A 19,978-nucleotide genomic window follows, 5' to 3' on the forward strand; every position below is an offset into this window, starting at 1 on the left:
CACGACCTCTGAGCCTCCAGAGAGGATAGACGGCCGGGCCTGGGGAGCCTGGTCACCGCGGGCTCTTTCCGCAGGGGACTTAGGGGCTCCAGCCCTGAACTGCAGTAACCCACCCGGTCCGCCTTCGCGCTCTCCTCCGCTTCTTCCCCTGACTTCTCCTTCCCTTGTAGAGCCGCTGTCTAAAGCCCCAGCCTCGCCACCATGAGAGTCCTGCTGGCCTGCCTGCTCCTCTGCGCCCTGGTCGTGAGAGACTCCGAGGTGAGCGGCTTCCCTGCTTTTGACTCTTGGCGGCGGGAGGAGGGGTCTTGCAAGACCCCTGAAAAGCGCTGGGGAAGGAAGGGGCTGCATAGGAAGCTGGAGTCCTCCGAATTCCATCAACAGCAGGGCCAAACCCTCCCCCGGAAATAGGACAGGTGTGGCATTGGGGCCTTGAGAACCAAGGGAGCTTGCACTTTTCCGCAAAGGAGGAAGAAGCCGCAGGGACTGCCCCAATCTGCTAGTATCTGATTTGTGAAGCTTGCTTGAGTCAATTCATTTCTCCCTGCTAGAAGCTGATGATCTTCCATTTGAGGGATAGTTAGACATGAACAGGGTAAGGAGAGAGGGAACTGGAGGGAAGGCTGAGTTTGGGGATTGGGGCCAGTTTATCCTCACCCTGGGGTCCCAGGAACATGGGTCCTTTGGTGAACTTTTCCTTTCAATTCCCCACCCCCACCCCCGCATCTCTTCCAGGGCAGCCATGAACTTCATCAAGTGTCTGGTGCATGTGAGTATCCACCCCTTGCACAATATCTGGTTGCACAGATATCTTGGAAAAGCCTCAGGAGGCAGCCCCTCCCTGTCCCTGCTGGCTCCCCCTTTGCCTCCACCTATGCTCCTTGCTTACCCCCCAACCTTTGTGCTCTCCAGCGAAGTGTGGCTGTCTGAATGGAGGAAAATGTGTGTCCTACAAGTACTTCTCCAACATTCAACGATGCAACTGCCCAAAGAAATTCCAAGGGGAACACTGTGAGATAGGTATGGGGATCCTGACTCCAGCTGGGGAGGAGGGGGCACCAGAGACCTGGGGGCAGGGAGACATGGGTGGGATGCAAGAGCAGGCAGGAGTTAGGAGGTAGAGCGGGGAGCATCTTTATCCTCATGTGATTCACAGTCAAACATGAACACACACTATGTCATGAAGCTGAGGCTGCACAAATGTGAGGTGAGGATGGAAGGAGACCCTTTCTAGTATCTTCTGTCTCACTGAAATCATGTGAGGCCTGACAGGATCTCTAAAATGCCTGTCTGAACTTCCTTCTCTGTCTAATATTCTCATCCTCACATCCTCCCATAGATACATCGAAAACGTGCTATCAGGGGAATGGTCACTCTTACCGAGGGAAGGCCAACATTGACACCAGAGGCCGGCCCTGCCTGGCCTGGGACTCTACCACCATCCTTCTGAAAATGTACCATGCCCACAGACCTGATGCCCTTCAGCTGGGACTGGGGAAACACAATTATTGCAGGTGAGGTGGGGGCAGCAAAGACCCTCCTCATGGCCTCACAGAAACCCTCGTTACCATCTTTTCTGCTTGCCAAGTGCTGGCCATAGCATGAGAAAATCAAGGCCTCTGGTTGAGTCTTCCCTGGAGGGGAGGACACAGAAAAGGCATTCTGGGTTGGAATGGCACCCTTCTCCCCTCTGTGTTGCCAGGAACCCAGACAATCAGAGAAGGCCCTGGTGCTATGTGCAGGTTGGCCTAATGCAGATTGTCCAGGAGTGCATGGTGCACAACTGCTCTTCTGGTGAGTGTCACTGGCCTGTTTATGATGGTGGGTGGAAGGGGACAAACTCAGTTGTTCCCTTATTCCATCATAGGAGGGATGAGGAGGGAGGCCTGCAGGAGGGAGGCCTACCTGGCCCTGAAAAACTGGGAGGTCAGAGGACCAGGAGAAGGACACTTTATCCTCCCTCCCTCCCCAAGATATCACTTTCTTTCTCCTCCAGGAAAAAGTGCCCTCTCTCCTCCAGAAAAGTTACAGTGCGGCCAGAAGGCTCTGAGGCCCCGCTTTAAGATTGTTGGGGGAGAATTCACCACCATCGAGAACCAGCCTTGGTTTGCAGCCATCTATAGGAGGCACCGTGCAGGTTCTGTCACCTACGTGTGCGGTGGCAGCCTCATCAGTCCCTGCTGGGTGGTCAGCGCCACACACTGCTTCATGTATGTCCCTCTGTCTCTTCTCCCTGACCCTCCTGCCCTACCCCAAACAAATCCCTTCCTCCTTCCCAGCAAAAGATTCCCCTTATTTCTACCCCCTCGGCCTCTCTCTATATGGCCCATGGCCTTGGGGACAAGTGATGCTCTGAGGTTGCTGTGGTGGGGAGGGGGAAGTGATAGGATCTCACGAGATCAGACTGACTGATCTCCCCTCCCACAGTGAGTACCAAAAGAAGGAGGACTACATTGTCTACCTGGGTCGGTCAAAGCTTAACTCCATCACGCCTGGCGAGATGCAGTTTAAGGTGGAAAAGCTCATCTTACATGAGGACTACAGTGCTGACACCCTTGCTCACCACAATGATATTGGTGAGTGGAAAACCCTCATCTGCCGTGATGATGATAGCTGTGGGAATGGGGGTCTGAGAAGAGACCCAAGTGTGAAGTTGGGGTTGTAGGGGAACTTGAAGACCCTGCTTTACACAACAAAGGAGTGGTGGGGAAGGGTTCAGAGTGGAAAACATGAGGAGCCTGGTGCTCCTCTGTAGAGTCCCTGAATTTCCAAACAGGTATCCTCCTCTGGGTGGCAATGGCCCTGATGGCATATAGCTTGGGCTGGGGTGCCCCTTCTATTGTTGGATGGAGCCTCTGTCTGTCCCAGGATATAGAACTTGGAGAGATTATTGGGCTGGATTTCAGCCCAGCTACCTCAGCCAGGGCTTTACGAGCTGTTTTTTGCAGGAAAAAACTCATACAGCTGTATGCAGTTGCCCTGGCTGTCCAAGGCTTTGTCAGCAGCTGGAACAAAGCCCTTGAAGCATGGGACAGGGGAGACTTGTTTCAGGTGACAAGCTACCAGCAGACCTCCCAGGATGACCTCTGACTCTGACATAGGGATAGACAGCCATTCCCTCAGGGTTTGGAGGGGAGAGATAGTGACCACCTGACTAGGTGGTGATCTTTCCCCTCTGACCCCTTCCTGCTCCCCCAGCCTTGCTGAAGATCCGTTCCAGCACGGGCCAGTGTGCACAGCCATCCCGGTCCATACAGGTCATCTGCCTGCCCCCAGCGAATGGGGATGCCCATTTTGGCACAAGCTGTGAGATTACTGGCTTTGGAAAAGAGAATCCCTGTAAGTGACATTTGGGTCTGGCTGAGAGGGTCCTGAGGGAGTGTTGTAACCTGGAAGTGAGCTCAGCTTGATCAAGGGAGGACTGTGGATGTAGAGATGGGAGCACTATGGAGGCAGCAGATGGGTCCAGGGATGGAGTGGGGAGCATTGTTTAGGGAATGATGAGCCATAAAGTTAAATGGGTGAGGGATGAGGGACTATAGGTGGAGTAAAGACTTAGATGTGGGTGGAAAAAAATAAGGGCTTTCCCTGGTAGGGACACTTTTTGGTCCCCTCCCTGGCAGAGTCCCAACAGACACATTTTAATGTACATTCCCCCCTGTTTCCTCCATCTAGTTGACTATATCTATCCAGAGCAGCTGAAAATGACTTCTGTGAAGCTGGTTTCCCACAAGGAGTGTCAGCAGCCCCACTACTATGGCACTGAAGTCACCCACAAAATGCTGTGTGCGGCTGACCCACATTGGGAAACAGATTCCTGCCAGGTGAGAGTTCCAAGCATCTTTCTCCATCACCCCTAGATCTCCCTGGGCTCCTGGGCCTGTCCCTACCAGCTTTGGGGAGCCTCTCGCCAGTCAAAATCCCAAGAAGCCAGGACCAGGGATTCAGGTCTTAGAAGGTTTAAACCAGTCCTTATGTATTTACCAAACATTTGTCAAGAGCCTAGCTCTATGCTAGGCACTTCAGACTCAGGGAGGGAGGGGGACTAAGACCCTAAGAAAGAGAAAACAACAGAAAATAACACAATTCAGTGCTCAGAGTGTGGTGTGAATTATAAATAATCAGCTGTTTAGGAGAGGGAGGTGAACACCAACTAGATGGTCACCGAAGGGGGCACTTTCAAGAGAATATGACTCAATAGGAATTTGAGGAGGCAGAGGAAAGAAAAGAGAGCATTTCAGTTGCAAGATACAAAAGTGAGAATGAGCATGGCATATTTTGGGATGGGAAGGAGAAGTAGGGTCTGAAAATGTAGGTGGAACTGTAGATAACAGGACTTTGAAAACCAAGCAGGGGATTTTTAAACTTGATGTGGTAGGAAATGGGGAGTCACTAAGGACTTTGACTCTAGGAAACTCTCCCTTCTCTCTCGGGCATGATTGGGTGGTAGGATCAGATGGCCCCCTTTTCACTTCTCCCAGGGCTCACCTTTTGTGTCTTTGGCTTAACAGGGAGACTCAGGGGGGCCGCTGGTCTGCTTCACCCAAGGCCGCATGACTCTGACTGGGATTGTGAGCTGGGGCCGTGAATGTGCCATGAAGGAAAAGCCAGGCGTCTACACAAGGGTCTCAAGCTTCCTGCCCTGGATCCACACTCACATTGGGGGAGAGAATGGCCTAGCTCTCTGAGGGCCCCCAGAGAACCAAGGGAAGAGACGGGTACCACCCACTCCCACAGTGACCGTCATTTTTGCAGTAGGGCCATCTGCACAGCTATATATAATGAAGAGACTGAGGAAGATGAGCTCTGCAGAGGTGGTTTTGCTTGTGCTGCCCATCAGGGTGAGTGACGGTAGCTTCACCCTCAGATACATGTCTGGGTGCTGGACGCCCAGATTTCCCCTGGCCAGGATGGAAGGGTGGTCCTGAACCAGAATGGTATTGTCATTTTCTGGACCAAAGCTTCCTGGAGTTAAAAATGTCATCTCCTGTGCATAAGTGGAAGGAGAGCCAGCTCCCTGGCAGTGGGCCATTCATGAGGCCCACTGTTGGGAAATGAATAATTTCCCAATTAGGAAGTGTAACAGAACTGAGGTCTCTTGAGAGAGCTTGGCCAATGCAGGAACAGTGGTTTGGAGACTAGGGACACTAAATGACTTGAGGGAAAGGCTCTGACATTCCATGAATGTATCAGGAAATGTTATATACGCGTGTGTATGTTGGCACACTTGTGCACAGGCTGTGTCAGTCTAAGAGCTGGTGTTCTGTGTCTGACTGCAAGTCTAGATACTTCCCCAAATTGTATGGACTGTGACATCACACAGAATGGCCTGTTTGGAGAGGTTATGGGGCCTCTTGGGTCTCCCAGGCAGTGATACATATAAATGTATCATTCTGGGGCACACACTGTGACCAGCACTAAATTTCCAGTTTCATTTTCACACACATGTCCATTCTTGGCCAGTTATCCCTTCTGACCTTCCAGCCGAGTTCATCCAATCCTCACTGAGTGAGGTGAAGACCATTCCTGTACACTGAATATTTAATAATTATATTCTGGTATTTTTATTTATGTATCTATTTTTGTAATTTTGAATAAGTATGATTGATCAAATGTAATTTTTCTGAAGATTTTGGCTCTTCCCTCGTGCTTGTATGGGAGGGAGTTGGGATGATAAAAAATAGAAAATGACAATGGTGGAATGCACCCCAGAGTTTCCTGTGGGGCTATATCTGGACTTAATGGGGCTTTGGGAGGAGAGGCTAGGACACTTGTAGAACAGACCCTCCATAGCACATAAGGTACAAAAATGTGTCCCAAGCCAGAAGTCCACAGCTTGGTAAATGGTGTGCAGGCTTTGTCAACTCCCAGTTCCCTCCTCAGCCTGATGCCTTTGTGCAGTGCACATCTTGTACAACTTTACACGGTGATCCTACCATATACTCTTCACTCTGCCCCCAACAATCCTTGGGCTGACTTCAACCAAGGGGGACATGTGCATGAGTGAAAATTGCTGATCCCAAACCCAGCCCAGCTTGAGTCTGTGGCATTCAGGAAACAGAAGACATAATTTCCCATCATCTGTGCATGGGGCTGGTGCTGAGTTTCCTCAGTGTGTTAATGAAGCTCATGACCTGCCTTTGCTATCCTTCATATCAGGGAGCTCAGAATCTAAAGCTGGGTGATATCCTAATGGGCGTGTACATATATTTTGAACCAACCATCAGCTTAAGAACTGGATGTAGAAGGCAGTTCAGGAGTTACAGTTGGATGCCAAAATTTGGGAATTTCCAAGCTATGCTAGTGAGTTTTGGCCGTGTTTCTTAACCAAGTCACCTGCGAACTTAAAAAAGAAAAAAAAAATATGTATATATATATATATATATATATATATGTTTATGCTCCACCCACAGAGATTGTGATTCAGGTCAGGGCTGGTGCCAGGGCTCGTGATTTTAGAAAAATTCCCTAGGTGTTTCTGATATGCAGCCCTGATTGTGATCCATTGGCGACAATTGGCCAGATTATGTGAAGGGCCCAATAAATTCAAGACGTGGTCAGCATATGTTCTCTGCATGAACAGTTAGATTTCTGAGTGGGGTTTGGGGGCACAAGGTCTCCTGGGCTTCCTGTTCAGAGGATCCCTAGACAATGGACCCCTGGAGGGCAAGGACCCAGAGTATTCAGCTTTTAATCCCCATAATCTAGCATGTTTCATTCAGTATGATGCAGGTGGCCTGGACTAGATTCTTGGCTCTAAAATACTAGCTGTATGATTTGGGAAAAACTCTTAACCTTTTGTGCCTCAGTTTCCTCATCTGTATAAAAGAGATATCTACCTTCCAGGATTGTTATAAGGATTCATGCGTTCATAAATCTCTTAGCCGTAATCCTGGCACCTAGTAAAGGCACAAAAACAGTGGCTACTATTACAAAACTCTGTAAATTCTCATAGAATTGAATGGGAACCCCTTCCCCTCTTTACCCCAGATTGCATAGGTGTATTTTGTGGAAGCTGAAACCTGCTAGGAGAGAAAAGGCAAGATGTGAAGCTAAGGAGCCCAGCCCAGGCTGAGTTGCTGCTCAGCCTCTGCATACCCTGCAGGGGCCAAGAAAGATCTTGTTCCAACATGAACAGCGCCAGCATCAGGGCTCACAGACACTGAAAACAGGAAGTCTGAGCCCCACTGGTGGGTTGAGCAATGCACTGCTAACAATCTTTAGACCATCTCCCAGCCACCTGACTGACCCCCAGCCAGCTGCTACCTCTTCCCAGTCACAGACCTCACTCTGGGCTAGCAGGGATCAGCCACTTCTCCAGCAACCAGTTTCAAGGCTCCAGATACGACCCTGTCACTCACTTTAGGGACTGCCTTTTTCTAGTGCTCCCTAAGTGCTGGACATTGTGCTAAGTTCTTCACCTATTATCTGGTTTAATCCTTTTAACAATCCTATGGGGAAGGTGCCATCCTTAGCCCCATTTAACAGCAGAGAAAATGGAGATACAGAGAGATTAGGTGACTTGCCCAAGGCAATGTGGCTGGTAAGTAGCACAGTGCTGGCTCCAGAGGGCACAGACCCAGCACTCTCAGCAGGGCCCAACCTGAGGGAAGGTTAGCAGCCCTCTTTTCAAGCTCCCTACTTCAGGAATGCTGGGTGCAGGGAGGCTAAGTGTATCAGAATTTCCACCCTGTCCTAGATTATAATTCTTTCCTCTTAAAAGATTCCCAGGTCAAGTGAGCAAATCACACTCAGCCACCAGTTTCAAAATAAAACTTTACCCTTCTCAAGCAAACCTCAGCCTTTTTGGTTGAAACCTGATTTCATTGAAGTGGTTTTTGTTTTCACCAGAGCCCCTCCTTCTGAAATAGTCTGTGGCTCATTCTATTATCAGGACTCAACTTGATTTCCACTCATGCTCTGCCTTTCCCAAGCCAACCCCGCACAACAACAACACCTCTGAATACACCCCTCCACCCTCACCCCTGTTTGTCCACCTTCCTCCCCAGCTGCTGACATTTGAGCCTGCCCTTTGAGTCACAGTGAGAGGAGTTTGCTGAGGTGTTCTTTAAATAACAGTACTACTGAGGTATACTAAATCACATACCATACAATTCACCCATTTAAAGTGTGCAACTCAATGATTTTTAGTATATTCACAGAGTTGTGCAACTATCACCACAATCAATTCTAGAACATTTTCACCACCTCAAAAAGAAACCCCATACCGGGGAAGAGGGATAAATCAGGAGCTTGGGATTAACATACACACACTACTATATATAAGATAGATAACCAACAAGGACCTACTGCATAGCACAGGGAACTCTACACAATATTCTGTGATAACCTATATAAGAAAAGAATCAGAAAAAGAATGAATATATGTATATGTATAACTGAATCACTTTGCTGTACACCTGAAACTAACACAACATTGTAAATCAACTATAATCCAATAAAATTTAAAAAAAAAGAAACCCCATACCTATTAGTAATCACTCCTATTTTCTCCTCAACCCCCTCAGCCCCTAATCTACTTTCTGTCTCTATGAGTTTGCCTATTCTGGATATTTCATATAAATAGAATCATATAACACCTAGTCTTTTGTGACTTACCTCTCTCCCTACCATGTTTTCCAGTTTCATCCATGTTGCAGCATGTATTAGTACTGATGCTGAGTTTTAAGTAGCAAATTGGGAGAAAAGATAGTCTAGGCCCCCTTCCAACCTTGCAGTCCCATTGGGAGTCATTCAACAACCTTAAAAGAAAAAAATTTTTTAAGGACCTTGACACCAGGCACTGTTTTAGATGCTGGGAATACAGGAATGAATAGGACATAGTGCTAGTCCTCAAGGAGTTCACAACTTTGCAAAGGAGACAGAACGATGACCACAATTTAATGTGATAAAAATTGTAATATTTTTGCTATAATAAAAGTATGTATAAATGTGTGGAACAATGATGAGGAAGCAAGTAATTCTGCCTTGGCAAATCAAGGGAGACTTTCCAGAGGAGGTGATATTTTACCTGGGCCTGCAAAGATGCAAAGAAATTTGCCAAACAAGGAGGAGAAAGGCATTCCAGGCATAGGGAAGATAATGAAGGCATGAAAAGAAAAGCAAGGTGTTCTCAAGAAGTGATGAATAAACTGCTGTGGTAGAGAAAAGAGTTGGAGGGGCAGTGAGCAAGCATGGCATAGGGGTGGGAGTAAGGAGCTGCTGGGATCCAGCAGGTGAGGACCCTTAGGCAGGGCTGATAACTTAGTAGCAGGTGCCAGTACTGCTCAATCTCTAAAACACTGATGTCCCAAGATCCACACACACCCCACCCCTGACATGGTCCCCTGCCACCCAGCCTCTTTCCAGTCTTCATAATCCAGCAACCACAGGGTTAATGCCTGGCAGAGGGCCCCTAGCAGGGGCCTCTGAGATTCCTTCCCTCCTCCAGCTGCCTTCCATGTGTTGGTACTCTGAAGTCCTGCTAGTTAAATATTTTGAATATCACTTCTTGCCCTCAGGTAGTAAATCTAGAAGGTTAATTAAGGTCAAGGAGGCATAAAAAGTTTTTTTTTCTCTGAACTAAAAATTTCCACCCAATTGTAAAAGTAACTATAAAAGTAAAATGCTTCCATAGCATTCCACAGCCATTTTTAAAAATTAATTTTTATTGGAGTATAGTTGCCTTACAAGGTTGTGTTAGTTTCTGCTGTGCAGCGAAGTGAATCAGTTATATGTATACATATATCCACTCTTTTTTAGATTTCCTTCCCATTTAATTCACCACAGAGTACTGAGTAGAGTTCCCTGTACTATACAGTAGGCTCTCATTAGTTACCTATTTTATACATAGTAGTGTATATATGTCAATCCCAATCTCCCAATTCATCCCCCCTCCATCCCCCCAGCCATTGTTAACATCTCTAGCTTCTTGGGTCTCCTTTGCCATCTCAACCTCCTCTACTTGGCCCTGAATATTGGGTTCCCCAAGACCAGACCCTAGACAAGCTCCTCTTCCCACCCTAAACTTTCTCCCACACAGTCTTATTCACACCCAGGCTTAAATTACCATCAATCAACAGTTGATTTACAATGATTATCTCCAGCCAGACCTCTCCTCTGAGATCCAAACCCTTACTTTCCATTGTCTACTTGACGCCCTCTTTTGGTTTTCACATATAGGGCACTTCAAACTCAACCTGCCCCGAACCAGCCCTGTCTTCAGGCCCCAACCCGATGGGCTTCCTCCATTACTCTCTGTCTTGGGTGATGGCACCACTTCCATTCACATCCAGAAACCTAAGAGTCATCCAGATGCTTCCCTCCTTTCACCACGCACCCCCATCATCCCGTCCATCTCCAAATCCTGGCAATTTGCCTAAGAGTTCTTTAAATTTTATTTATTTATTTATTTATTTTTGGCCCCCTTGGGTCTTCATTGCTGTGCGTGGGCTTTTCTCTAGTTGCGGCAAGTGGGGGCCACTCCTCGCAGCGGTGCACAGGCCTCTCATCGTGGTGGCCTCTTCTGTTGTGGAGCACGGGCTCCAGGCACGCGGGCTTCAGCAGTTGTGGCTCACAGGCCTAGTTGCTCCACGGCACGTGGGACCTTCCCGGACCAGGGCTCGAACCCGTGTCCCCTGCATTGGGAGGAGGATTCTTAACCACTGCTCCACCAGGGAAGCCCTGCTTAAGAGTTCTTGAGGTCATCCATGTCTCTCCATTTTCACCACCACCATTAGCTGAGCCCATCCCACCATCAACTCTTGCCTAGACCACCACAATAGCTTCCCAACTGGCCTCCCCCATTGACTATCTCTCTTTTCACTCCCCCCACACCCCCACCAATCCATTCTGCTCATCTGAAGCAAGAAATCTTTGAAAATGCAAATGTGCTTAATAACTCCCATTGCTCCTGGCTGGCTAGCTTGGGCAGGGTCCAGCCCCTACCTCCTTTTTAGCTCCACCTGGCACCAACCTCTCCCAGGCTTGCCCTACTCAGCCATTCTCTTACTCATCAGTTCCTGTCTCACCACAGGGCCCTTGTTAGTCATGTTCCTTCTGCATGGGACTTTCTTTGACTGGTTAAGTTCTTCCTCATGCTTCAGAGATCTCTTTGCCAAGGAAGTCTTTCCTGGGTTGCCTCTATCTATAGAAGGTCTCACTATTTTGTCTACAATCTCATTACACTATGTATCACCTCTTTGATGCACTTGTCACTGTTGCAATTTTACTTCTGCTGCATCACTATTTGATTAACGTTTGCTTTTCCCCACCAAAATGTAACTTCCATGAGGGACAATGTGTGGTTTTTTTTGGTTTTTTAAATTAGTTATTTATTTATTTTTGGCTGCGTTGGGTCTTCGTTGCTGTGCTCCAGCTTTCTCTAGCCGTGGCGAGTGGGGGCTACTCTTTATTGTGGTGCACAGGCTTCTCATTGTGGTGGCTTCTCTTTGGCTTCTCTTGCCGCAGAGCATGGGCTCTAGGCGCGCTGGCTTCAGTAGTTGTGGCTCGCGGGCCCTAGAGCGCAGGCTCAGTAGTTTGTGGTGCACGGGCTTAGTTGCTCTGCAGCATGTGGGATCTTCCTGGACCAGGGATCGAACCTGTGTCCCATGCATTGGCAGGCAAATTCTTAACCACTGTGCCACCAGGGAAGTCCTGACAGTGTGTTTTGATCACCACTAAATCCCTAGCATCAAACATGATGTCTAGAATATGGCAGATATTTAATAATGTTTACCGAATGAACGCATTCTGATGTTTCCATTTTTCCTCTGCTTCTTTTTTACATAGCTGTGTTCACACTCTATACATAATTTTGTATCTTGTCCTTTGTTTTTGTCATATTTTGTCATAGCCATTTCCTGTGGTATTGCAAATCTCTCCAAGAGAGAGATTATTTACAATGTAGTTAATAACACCCATCCAACCTACCTTTCTGGACTGAGGCATCATAAAGTATGTGAAAGTTATTTGTAATCTATATGTACATATAAGACAGTATTATTTGCATTTAAAAGGAAATGGGGTGAAATTTCTCTCTGGTGCCCTCCCCACCATTGCCCTTATACCTCTTTTCCTCAGGCTTTTTTTTTTTTTTTTTTTTTTGGTGCCCTTGTTCTGCCTGACCACCTAGTTAAGGTCTAAAATTACTCATTAACTTTAATATGCTACCAGCCCAAAGAGTTTACATTTTTTAAAAGGACTTCTAAAAGAAGGGCATTACAGCCAGTTTGGTGAGGTTTGGGGGCTGAGAGGACTCAAGATATTCACTGATTCATTGGTTTATTCTTCACTCATTTCACTCATTCATTTAACAAACATTTATCGAGAGTTGGTCATGGGCCTGGCACTGTGCTGTGTACTGGGTGTAGAGATGAAAGCCCCAGTCTCAGCTTCAATGGGCTAAAGGTAAAGTGAGGGACAGACAAGCAAATGAACAGACTACAGTGAGAGCATAGCTATGAGGAAGATGTGTGAGATGGGCATGGAGGGCTAACAGTGGAGTCTCAAAGGGCAAATATGGAAGGGACAAATGACAATCTGAGTACAGGAAACAGTATGTGCAAAGGTAAAGAGGAAGGAGAATGCATGGAGCCCTCAAGGAACTGCACGTAGTTCAAGTGGATGGGCTATACAGGGCCAATGTTAGAGAGGCAATTTGGCTGGAGGAATTGCCGAGAGCTGAAACCTGAGGGCCTAGAGGACCCTGCCTGCCACATGAAGGACTTTGGATTTTATTGTTATGGGGAGTCATTAGAAAGTTTGGAGCATGTGACAGCAGTGTGAAAGATTTGAGTAAAAGAAGATCCTTTGGCCTAGATGAGACTATGGGCAGGGAAAACCAGCTCAGAGACTAGTACAATTAGCCAGGTAGGAGCTGAAGAGTGTCTGAACCAGGGCAGTGGCAGTGATGTGGGAGGGGAGGGTACAGATATGGGAGATTTGGGGGGGATAGGATAGACTTGGAGCCTGGATGGGGTGAAAGGAGGAGAAGGACGTATCATTTGGTTTAGCCTCCTGCCTTTGGATAAGTGAGATACTGCATAATTTTACAGGTGAGAAACTGAGGTTTCACTGTAAGTGATTTCCCTAAAGCCATATCTAGTAGGTAGTTGACCGAACTAGAGTTACCACTGATGCAGTTTTGAGGATCAGTATCTACAGGGCAAGCTAGACCTGCTGATGGCCTATGTGACTCTGTCCACTCAATTGGAAAAATCCCCATCACCATAATCACCAAGTGGTGATGTCATCCAAACCTGTGGGGGTTGAAGCTTGTTTCCTAAACATCCCAGGTCTGTTCAGCCCTGTGACTGTGGTTCTGACTGAAGGAATTTCTCCAAAACATCCCAGTGCACTGTCAGTGCACTGATGCACTGTCAGTGAACTGGTGGATGGGTCTGTGGTATGTATAAGGGGATTAGCAGACGCTGTATCTAGCTGTTTGCCTTATGGCTTCCTAGAACTGAGACATGACTTCTGGTGTTCAGGAAGATCATACACACTTGGCACATAACCAAGTTCTGCATGCAGGGTGTGAAGGTGAAGTCGATTTTGTAAGAACTCTGGCTGATGGTGTTTTCAACTCAATCCCTCCATCCCCCTTTTCTGTGGTCTGCCAATTGCCTTTACTTTCTCACTCCCTCTGAATATAAAGGAAAGGGAATGATTTCCTTTCTCACCTGGCTCTTCTCATCTTCGCTCTGCAGTCTCTTTAGCTCTCTCTTTCCAGAGCTGGCGTCAGTGCCATGGGTGAACAGGACTCTAGCTCCAGTTGGGCTTTCCCCCTGATTAGCCTGGTGACGTGGGTCAGCCCCTACCTCAGATTTTCTCTTACTCCTCACTACACCTGTATACCTCTTTCCATCACAGGCTGAGAGGCTCTGCCTGGGGAACTCTAAGCTTTTGAGCCCCAGGGGAGCTGGATATATATATGGAGTTAACAGCTATCGATCAGACCACTTTTATTCTCCACTGGAATTTGGCCACCATCCCTGGCCTTGGAGAGCTATTAGAATTCTGCCAGATGCCCCAATGGTGAGCTTACCAGAAGTCCTGCTCTGACAACCCCTTCTTATAGCCCCATCACATCAAGACTCTCTCAGGCACTTACCTCGGCCCTTTCTCTCTCCTTAGCTGGACTACTTCATGGCTGAGAGAATGAGGAGGAAGGATGGACAGAGGCACGGGGTGGGATAAACACTTTGCTTAGAACATCCATCTAAAGCAGTGGCTCTCTAAGTATGGTCCTTAAATCAGCAACTTCAGATCACCTAGCACATGTTAGAAGTGCAAAATTATCAGGTCCCACTCAAACCTACTGAATCAGCAACTCTAGAGGTGGGGCCCAGCAATCTGTGTTTTAACAAGACCTCCAGGTGATTCTGTTACATACTCAAGTTTGAGAACCACCCATCTAAGGCATTGATTCTCAGACTTCAGTATGCACACGAACCACCTGGGGAGCTTGTTAACCATAACGTGGTTAAACAAAACTGGATTGGTATCTGGGCAACTGTATTTTTAGCAAGCTCCCTAGGTGATTCTGGTATTCATCAAAGATTGAGAATCACTGATCTAAGGAATTCATTTTATCAGTTAGCTGAGTCTCCTGGGGAGGGAGCAGACAGAAGGCTGTGGAAATGTCTCTCAAAGTTCCAAATGCCACCTGCATCTGAACTTTTGGGGAGCTTGTTAGAAAAGCAGGATCTGAGTATCAGAGGTATTGACCCCAAATCTCTGGACCTGAGGACCTGGCAGCCACATTCAGGGTTCTCCAGGTGATTCTTATGCATGTGAAAGTTTGATAACCCCGGAGCAACAGGTCGGCAGGCATTCTCAATGATGGATGCATGTTAGAATCACCTGGGGAGCTTTAACAGTGATCTGATATCTGAACCCCACCTCCAGAGAGTCTGATTTAATTGGTGTGGGATAGGGCTTCAATATTTTATACAAGTTGTCCATCCCACCCCCACTCAAGTGATTTTAATGTATCGTTAGGGTTAAGAACCGTCAGGTTAAAGGATGATGCAGATCTGGGAAGAATCAGGAAACAAGAGAAAGTGAAGGAGTGCCAAAGAAACAATTGGTGGAATCCTGTGGGGGAGGTTAGAAATGTCAAGTTGGAAATAGGGAGGAGATAGAAAGGTGGGAAGGGCCTCAGGTGGGAGGGGGAGTAGGTTGGCTTGAGTGGTGTGGAGCTTGGTGTAGGAAAAGGGTTAGTGTATCAGTTTTCTACTGCTGCTGTAACACATTACCACAAATTTAGTGACTTAAAATAACATAAAGGCATTATTTTACAATTCTGGAGGTCAGAAATCCAAAATGGGTCAGCAGGGCTGAATTCCTTCTGGAGATTCTAGGGGAGCAGAATCCATTTCCTTGCCTTTTCTAGCTTCTAGAGGCTACCCACATTCCTTAGCTCATGACTCCACATCACTCTGACCTTTGCTTCTGGCATGGCATCTCCCTCTCTCACTCTGACTCTCCTGTTTCCCTCTTATAAAGATCCCCTTATACACTGTGATTATGTCGGTCCTACCCAGATAATCTAGAATAATCTCCCCATCTCAAGATCCTTAACTTAATCACATCTGCAAAGTCCCTTTTTTCATGTAAGCTAACATAGTCATAGATTCCAGGGATTAGGATGTGGATATTCTTTTTTTTTTTTTTTTTTTTTTTTTTTTTTTTTTTTTTGCAGTACGCGGGCCTCTGACCGTTGTGGCCTCTCCCGTTGCGGAGCACAGGCTCCGGATGCGCAGGCTCAACGGTCATGGCTCATGGGCCCAGCCGCTCCGCAGCATGTGGGATCTTCCCGGGCCGGGGCACGGACCCGTGTCTCCTGCATCGGCAGGTGGACTCTCAACCACTGTGCCACCAGGGAAGCCCGATGTGGATATTCTTGAGGGTCATTATTTGGCCTACAACAGTCCACTCTCTGGTCCCCAAAGATTCACAATCATCACATATACAAAATACACTCACCCCCATTCCAACATCTTCCCAAATCTCGACCCATTAGAGCATGAACTCAACGCCTAAAATCTCATCACCTCAAAAGCCCCAACTTTCATCATCTAAATATTCTTAAATAAGGTATGAGTGAGGCACTGGATACAATCCATCCTAAGACCCATGTTCTCTCCATCTGCGAACCTGTGAAACTCAAGAAACAAGTTATCTGCTTCTAGGAATAGGCATAGGATAATAGTTATAGACATTCTCATTCAAAAAGGGAGAAAATGGAAGGAAAAAAGAAGTCACTGGTCCCAAGAAATGTCAAAATACTGCCGGGAAAACTCCTTTAGGTTTCAAGGACTGAGAATAATCCTCTGTGGCTCAAGGCTCTGCCCTCTGGGGTTGTCCCTCCTCTCTCAGAGTCATTCTTCCTTTTACTTGAAGGGTAACTTATGTTTGCAGCAAGAGCTTTTATCACCCTGTTTCCTGCCTGTGGAATGTTGAGAGTCTGATAATCTTCTTTCATTTTGTTTTCTCTGTCACTTTCAGTCCAAATTGGCAGTGTTTCTACTGACATAAAATTCTTAAGAACCTTGTGGGTCTCCCATGTATGTCATAGGCATTCACTCCATTAGATAAAAGTCTTCTCCACAGATTTTTCTTGGATGATCCCATCTCTATCTCTGGATTCTGCTGAGATGGTTGTGTGGATCCATGAGTAACATGCCCAATCCATTGTAAGAGCATTTTGTAGTAATAAATGCTCTGACTTTTTGTATTAGCAGAAGGTCGTCCAGCCACAACTTTGACTTTCTCTCTAGAGTATTGTTTCCTGAGAGTCAATCTGCTAATTATAACATCTTTTCCAATCTGGATAGGGTGAGAATCTCCCAGACCACTAAGTCCTGGTTCCTTTTTATTCAGAGTTCTTCCCTCAATTTACTTCTTTCCTCTCACATTTTACTATAAAGATCAAACATAAATCAGGGGCTTCCCTGGTGGTGCAAGTGGATGAGCGTCCGCCTGCCGATGCAGGGAACGCGGGTTCGTGCCCCCGTCCGGGAAGATCCCACATGCCGCAGAGCGGCTGGGCCCGTGAGCCATGGCCGCTGAGCCTGCGCGTCCGGAGACTGTGCTCTGCAACGGGAGAGGCCACAGCAGTGAGAGGCCTGCGTACCGCAAAAAAACAAAACAAAACAAAACAAAAAAAACCCCATAAATCAGATTGCACCTTCAACACTTTGCTTGGATATCTCCTAAGCTAAATACCCAAGTTCATTCCTCACAAGTTCTGCTTTCCATAAAACTATAGGATACAATTCAGCTAAGTTTCTGCCACTATATAACAAAGACACCGCCCTCTTCAGTTTCCAATAAAATATTCCTCACTTCCAGGCCGTCACCAGCTGCACCTTCAATGTCCATATTTTAAAAAATATTCTGTTTATGATTTAGATATTATATAAAACAATTAGTTTTCTCTACTGTGCTCTTCACTTTCTTCTTATCCCTCACCAGTAGAGTTTTTAACATCCATAGTTCTACTAACAGGCTGTTCAAGACAACCTAGGCTTTTTCTATCATGCTTCTAAAAGTTCTTCCATTCACTGCCTACTGCCCAATTCCAAAGCCACTTAGTTTTTAGGGTATTTGTTACTTCAGTGCCCTACTCCTGGTACCAAAATCTACATTAGTTTCCGATTTCTGCTATAACAAAGGACCACAAATATAGTAGCTTAGAATAATACAAATGTATTATCTTACAGTTCTAGAGGTCAAAAGTCCAAAATGAATCAGCAGGATTGGAGGGTCTAGGTGGAATCTATTTCCTTGCCTTTTCCAGCTTCTAAAGGCTGCCCACATTCCTTGGCTCATGGTCCCATAACACTCTGACCTCTGCTTCCTTCATTACATCCCTTCCTCTCACTCTAGTCCTTCTGTTTCCATCTAAAGGACCCTTGTGATTATATTAGGTCCACCTGGATAATTCAGGACAATTTCCCCATCTCAAGATCCTTAACTTAATCATATCTGCAAAGTCTCCTTTACCATATAAGGTAACATATTCATAAGTCCCAGGGATTAGGATGTTGACATCTTTGGGAGGCCACTATTTGCCTACTATAGTTAGCACAGCTTAATGGGAGTGGAAACAGTTGCTTCAGGAACAGTGAAAGTCAAGCAGAGGTGAAGGTCCCCAGTCTGCAGTCCAGCTTCTCCCACGGTTGGGTTGGTCATGTCTGGCTGGCTCCATGAAGCCCCTGGCATGGCTGAGATGTTTGGTCAGTCACATGTTTATTGGTGTTCCTCAGGTCCTGGACTTTCTCCTCTACTCAGAGAGAGGAGGAGGGAAATAACATTTACTGATGGCCCACCAAGTGCCTGGAACACAGACAGGCAAAGGAGCCCCAGATTCTTGATTCTCTATCCTAAGGCCTTACCCCTGGCCTGGGACTCCAAAGTCCCTCATAGAGCAGGGGTTCTTAGCATCCACAATCAGACCTGTAGTGGTCCCTGCAACCCCCAACGGCTAATCTCCTTCCTGGGCAGGCAGTTGTGTCATGTTGGGCAGCACCTTTCCCTCCCTGGCACCTGTGTGTGACTCAGACCCCCAGGTAAAGCCCAACCCAATGGGAAGTGACTAAGCATTGAACTTTGCTTCCTCTTATTGGGGAGAGAGGAGGAAGCCTGAAGCTGGGCCTGGCCCTCCCCCTCACTCAGATTTCTCAAGATAGTGAGGGACAGGGTGGGGCTTTGCAGGTGACCGCACCAGGGAAGGTCTCCTAGAGCATCCCCACACTTCTGCTTTTACTGTGTGTGTGTGTGTGTGTGTGTGTGTGTGTGTGTGTGTGTGTGTACAGTTTAGGAGATTTGAGGGTGGTAGGCATGCTGGGATCTACCAGATTTTCCCAGCTTCTAACTTGCTGCCTTTGAGGAGAGTCTAAAGTTTGTTTTCTGCACCCAATGAGACAATTTTCTTGAGTATGGAAAGTGGGATTTGGGGACTTAGGAGGACTCTTGCCTATTGTCCAGGCTGGAGTCCTGACAGTGCTAAATTACAAAGACTCTGTTTTAAATGCATAGTTGGACATCTGTGGAAGGTTGCATGGTACTGTAGTTGTCTCTAGGAAGGGAAAGTGGGTGGTTGGAGGACAGGAAAGGGAGCCTTACTTTTCTCTCTTACTCTTCTTTGATAATTTTTTTTGTGTGTGTGTGTGGTACGTGGGCCTCTCACTGTTGTGGCCTCTCCCGTTGCAGAGCACAGGCTCCAGACGCGCAGGCTCAGCGGCCATGGCTCACGGGCCCAGCCGCTCCGCGGCATATGGGATCTTCCCGGACCGGGGCACGAGCCCATGTCCTCTGCATCGGCAGGCGGGCTCTCAACCAGTGCGCCACCAGGGAAGCCCCCTGATAACTTTTAAATTTTGTTCCATTTGCAAGTACTCCCTATTCAAACAGAAAGAATAATACATGGTTACCCAAGAAAGAAGAGAAAAAGAGAATCCTTTTCCATATTAGTGCTAAAGTAATTCACAGTGTTAGTCATTGACTGGACAAGCACTGTGGCATCCTTTTGGACATCAGGCACTGTACTAGGTACTGGAGACTCTGCAGAGAGCAATGCAGCATCCCTTGCTTCACAGAGATCCCCGTCAGGAGAGTGATTGAGACAGAGTACCAGGCAATGACCACGCAATGTCAGAAGCGTGATGATGGGGAAGGTGAAAAGAAGGCTCCTCTGGCCAGACTCGGGGAGAGGAAGCCTTCCTGGACCTGGTGCTGTCCATGCTGAGACTCGAAGGGTACATAGGAGTTAACCAGGGGAGAAGAGAGAACCAGGTATATGGAACATCACAACAAGTACAAAGACTGCAGGGCCATAAAAAAATCTTGGTTGCTTCCCTGGAATTGCAAGCACTCGATAGCTCTGGAGTGTTGAGTTTGGAGGGAGTGTTGGAGAAATGAAGTTAAAGTGGTAAGGTCAGATTATGAAGTGTTTTATAAACAAGTTTAAGAT

At 47.1% G+C, this 19,978-nt stretch overlaps 1 protein-coding gene across 3 annotated transcripts; it reads left to right on the forward strand.

Moving 5' to 3' along the window:
• Positions 1–201: 201 nt before the first annotated feature.
• PLAU (plasminogen activator, urokinase) lies at positions 202–4,685 on the forward strand (the record flags this gene model as incomplete). Of its 3 annotated transcripts, none has more annotated exons than XM_079709611.1 (10): positions 202–258; positions 733–766; positions 910–1,017; positions 1,337–1,511; positions 1,700–1,791; positions 1,994–2,207; positions 2,425–2,573; positions 3,196–3,336; positions 3,673–3,821; positions 4,509–4,685. In XM_079709611.1, the coding sequence occupies 10 exons, from the start codon at positions 202–204 to the stop codon at positions 4,683–4,685; spliced, it is 1,296 nt and encodes a 431-aa protein (XP_079565737.1). The 3 variants fall into 3 exon arrangements, with proteins under 3 accessions (XP_079565737.1, XP_079565738.1, XP_079565739.1); XM_079709612.1 differs by having other exon boundaries at positions 733–760; XM_079709613.1 differs by having other exon boundaries at positions 202–243.
• Positions 4,686–19,978: the final 15,293 nt, after the last annotated feature.

This window comes from Hyperoodon ampullatus, assembly GCF_949752795.1.
Source record: "Hyperoodon ampullatus genome assembly, chromosome: 1".
NCBI classification, from domain to species: domain Eukaryota; kingdom Metazoa; phylum Chordata; class Mammalia; order Artiodactyla; family Ziphiidae; genus Hyperoodon; species Hyperoodon ampullatus.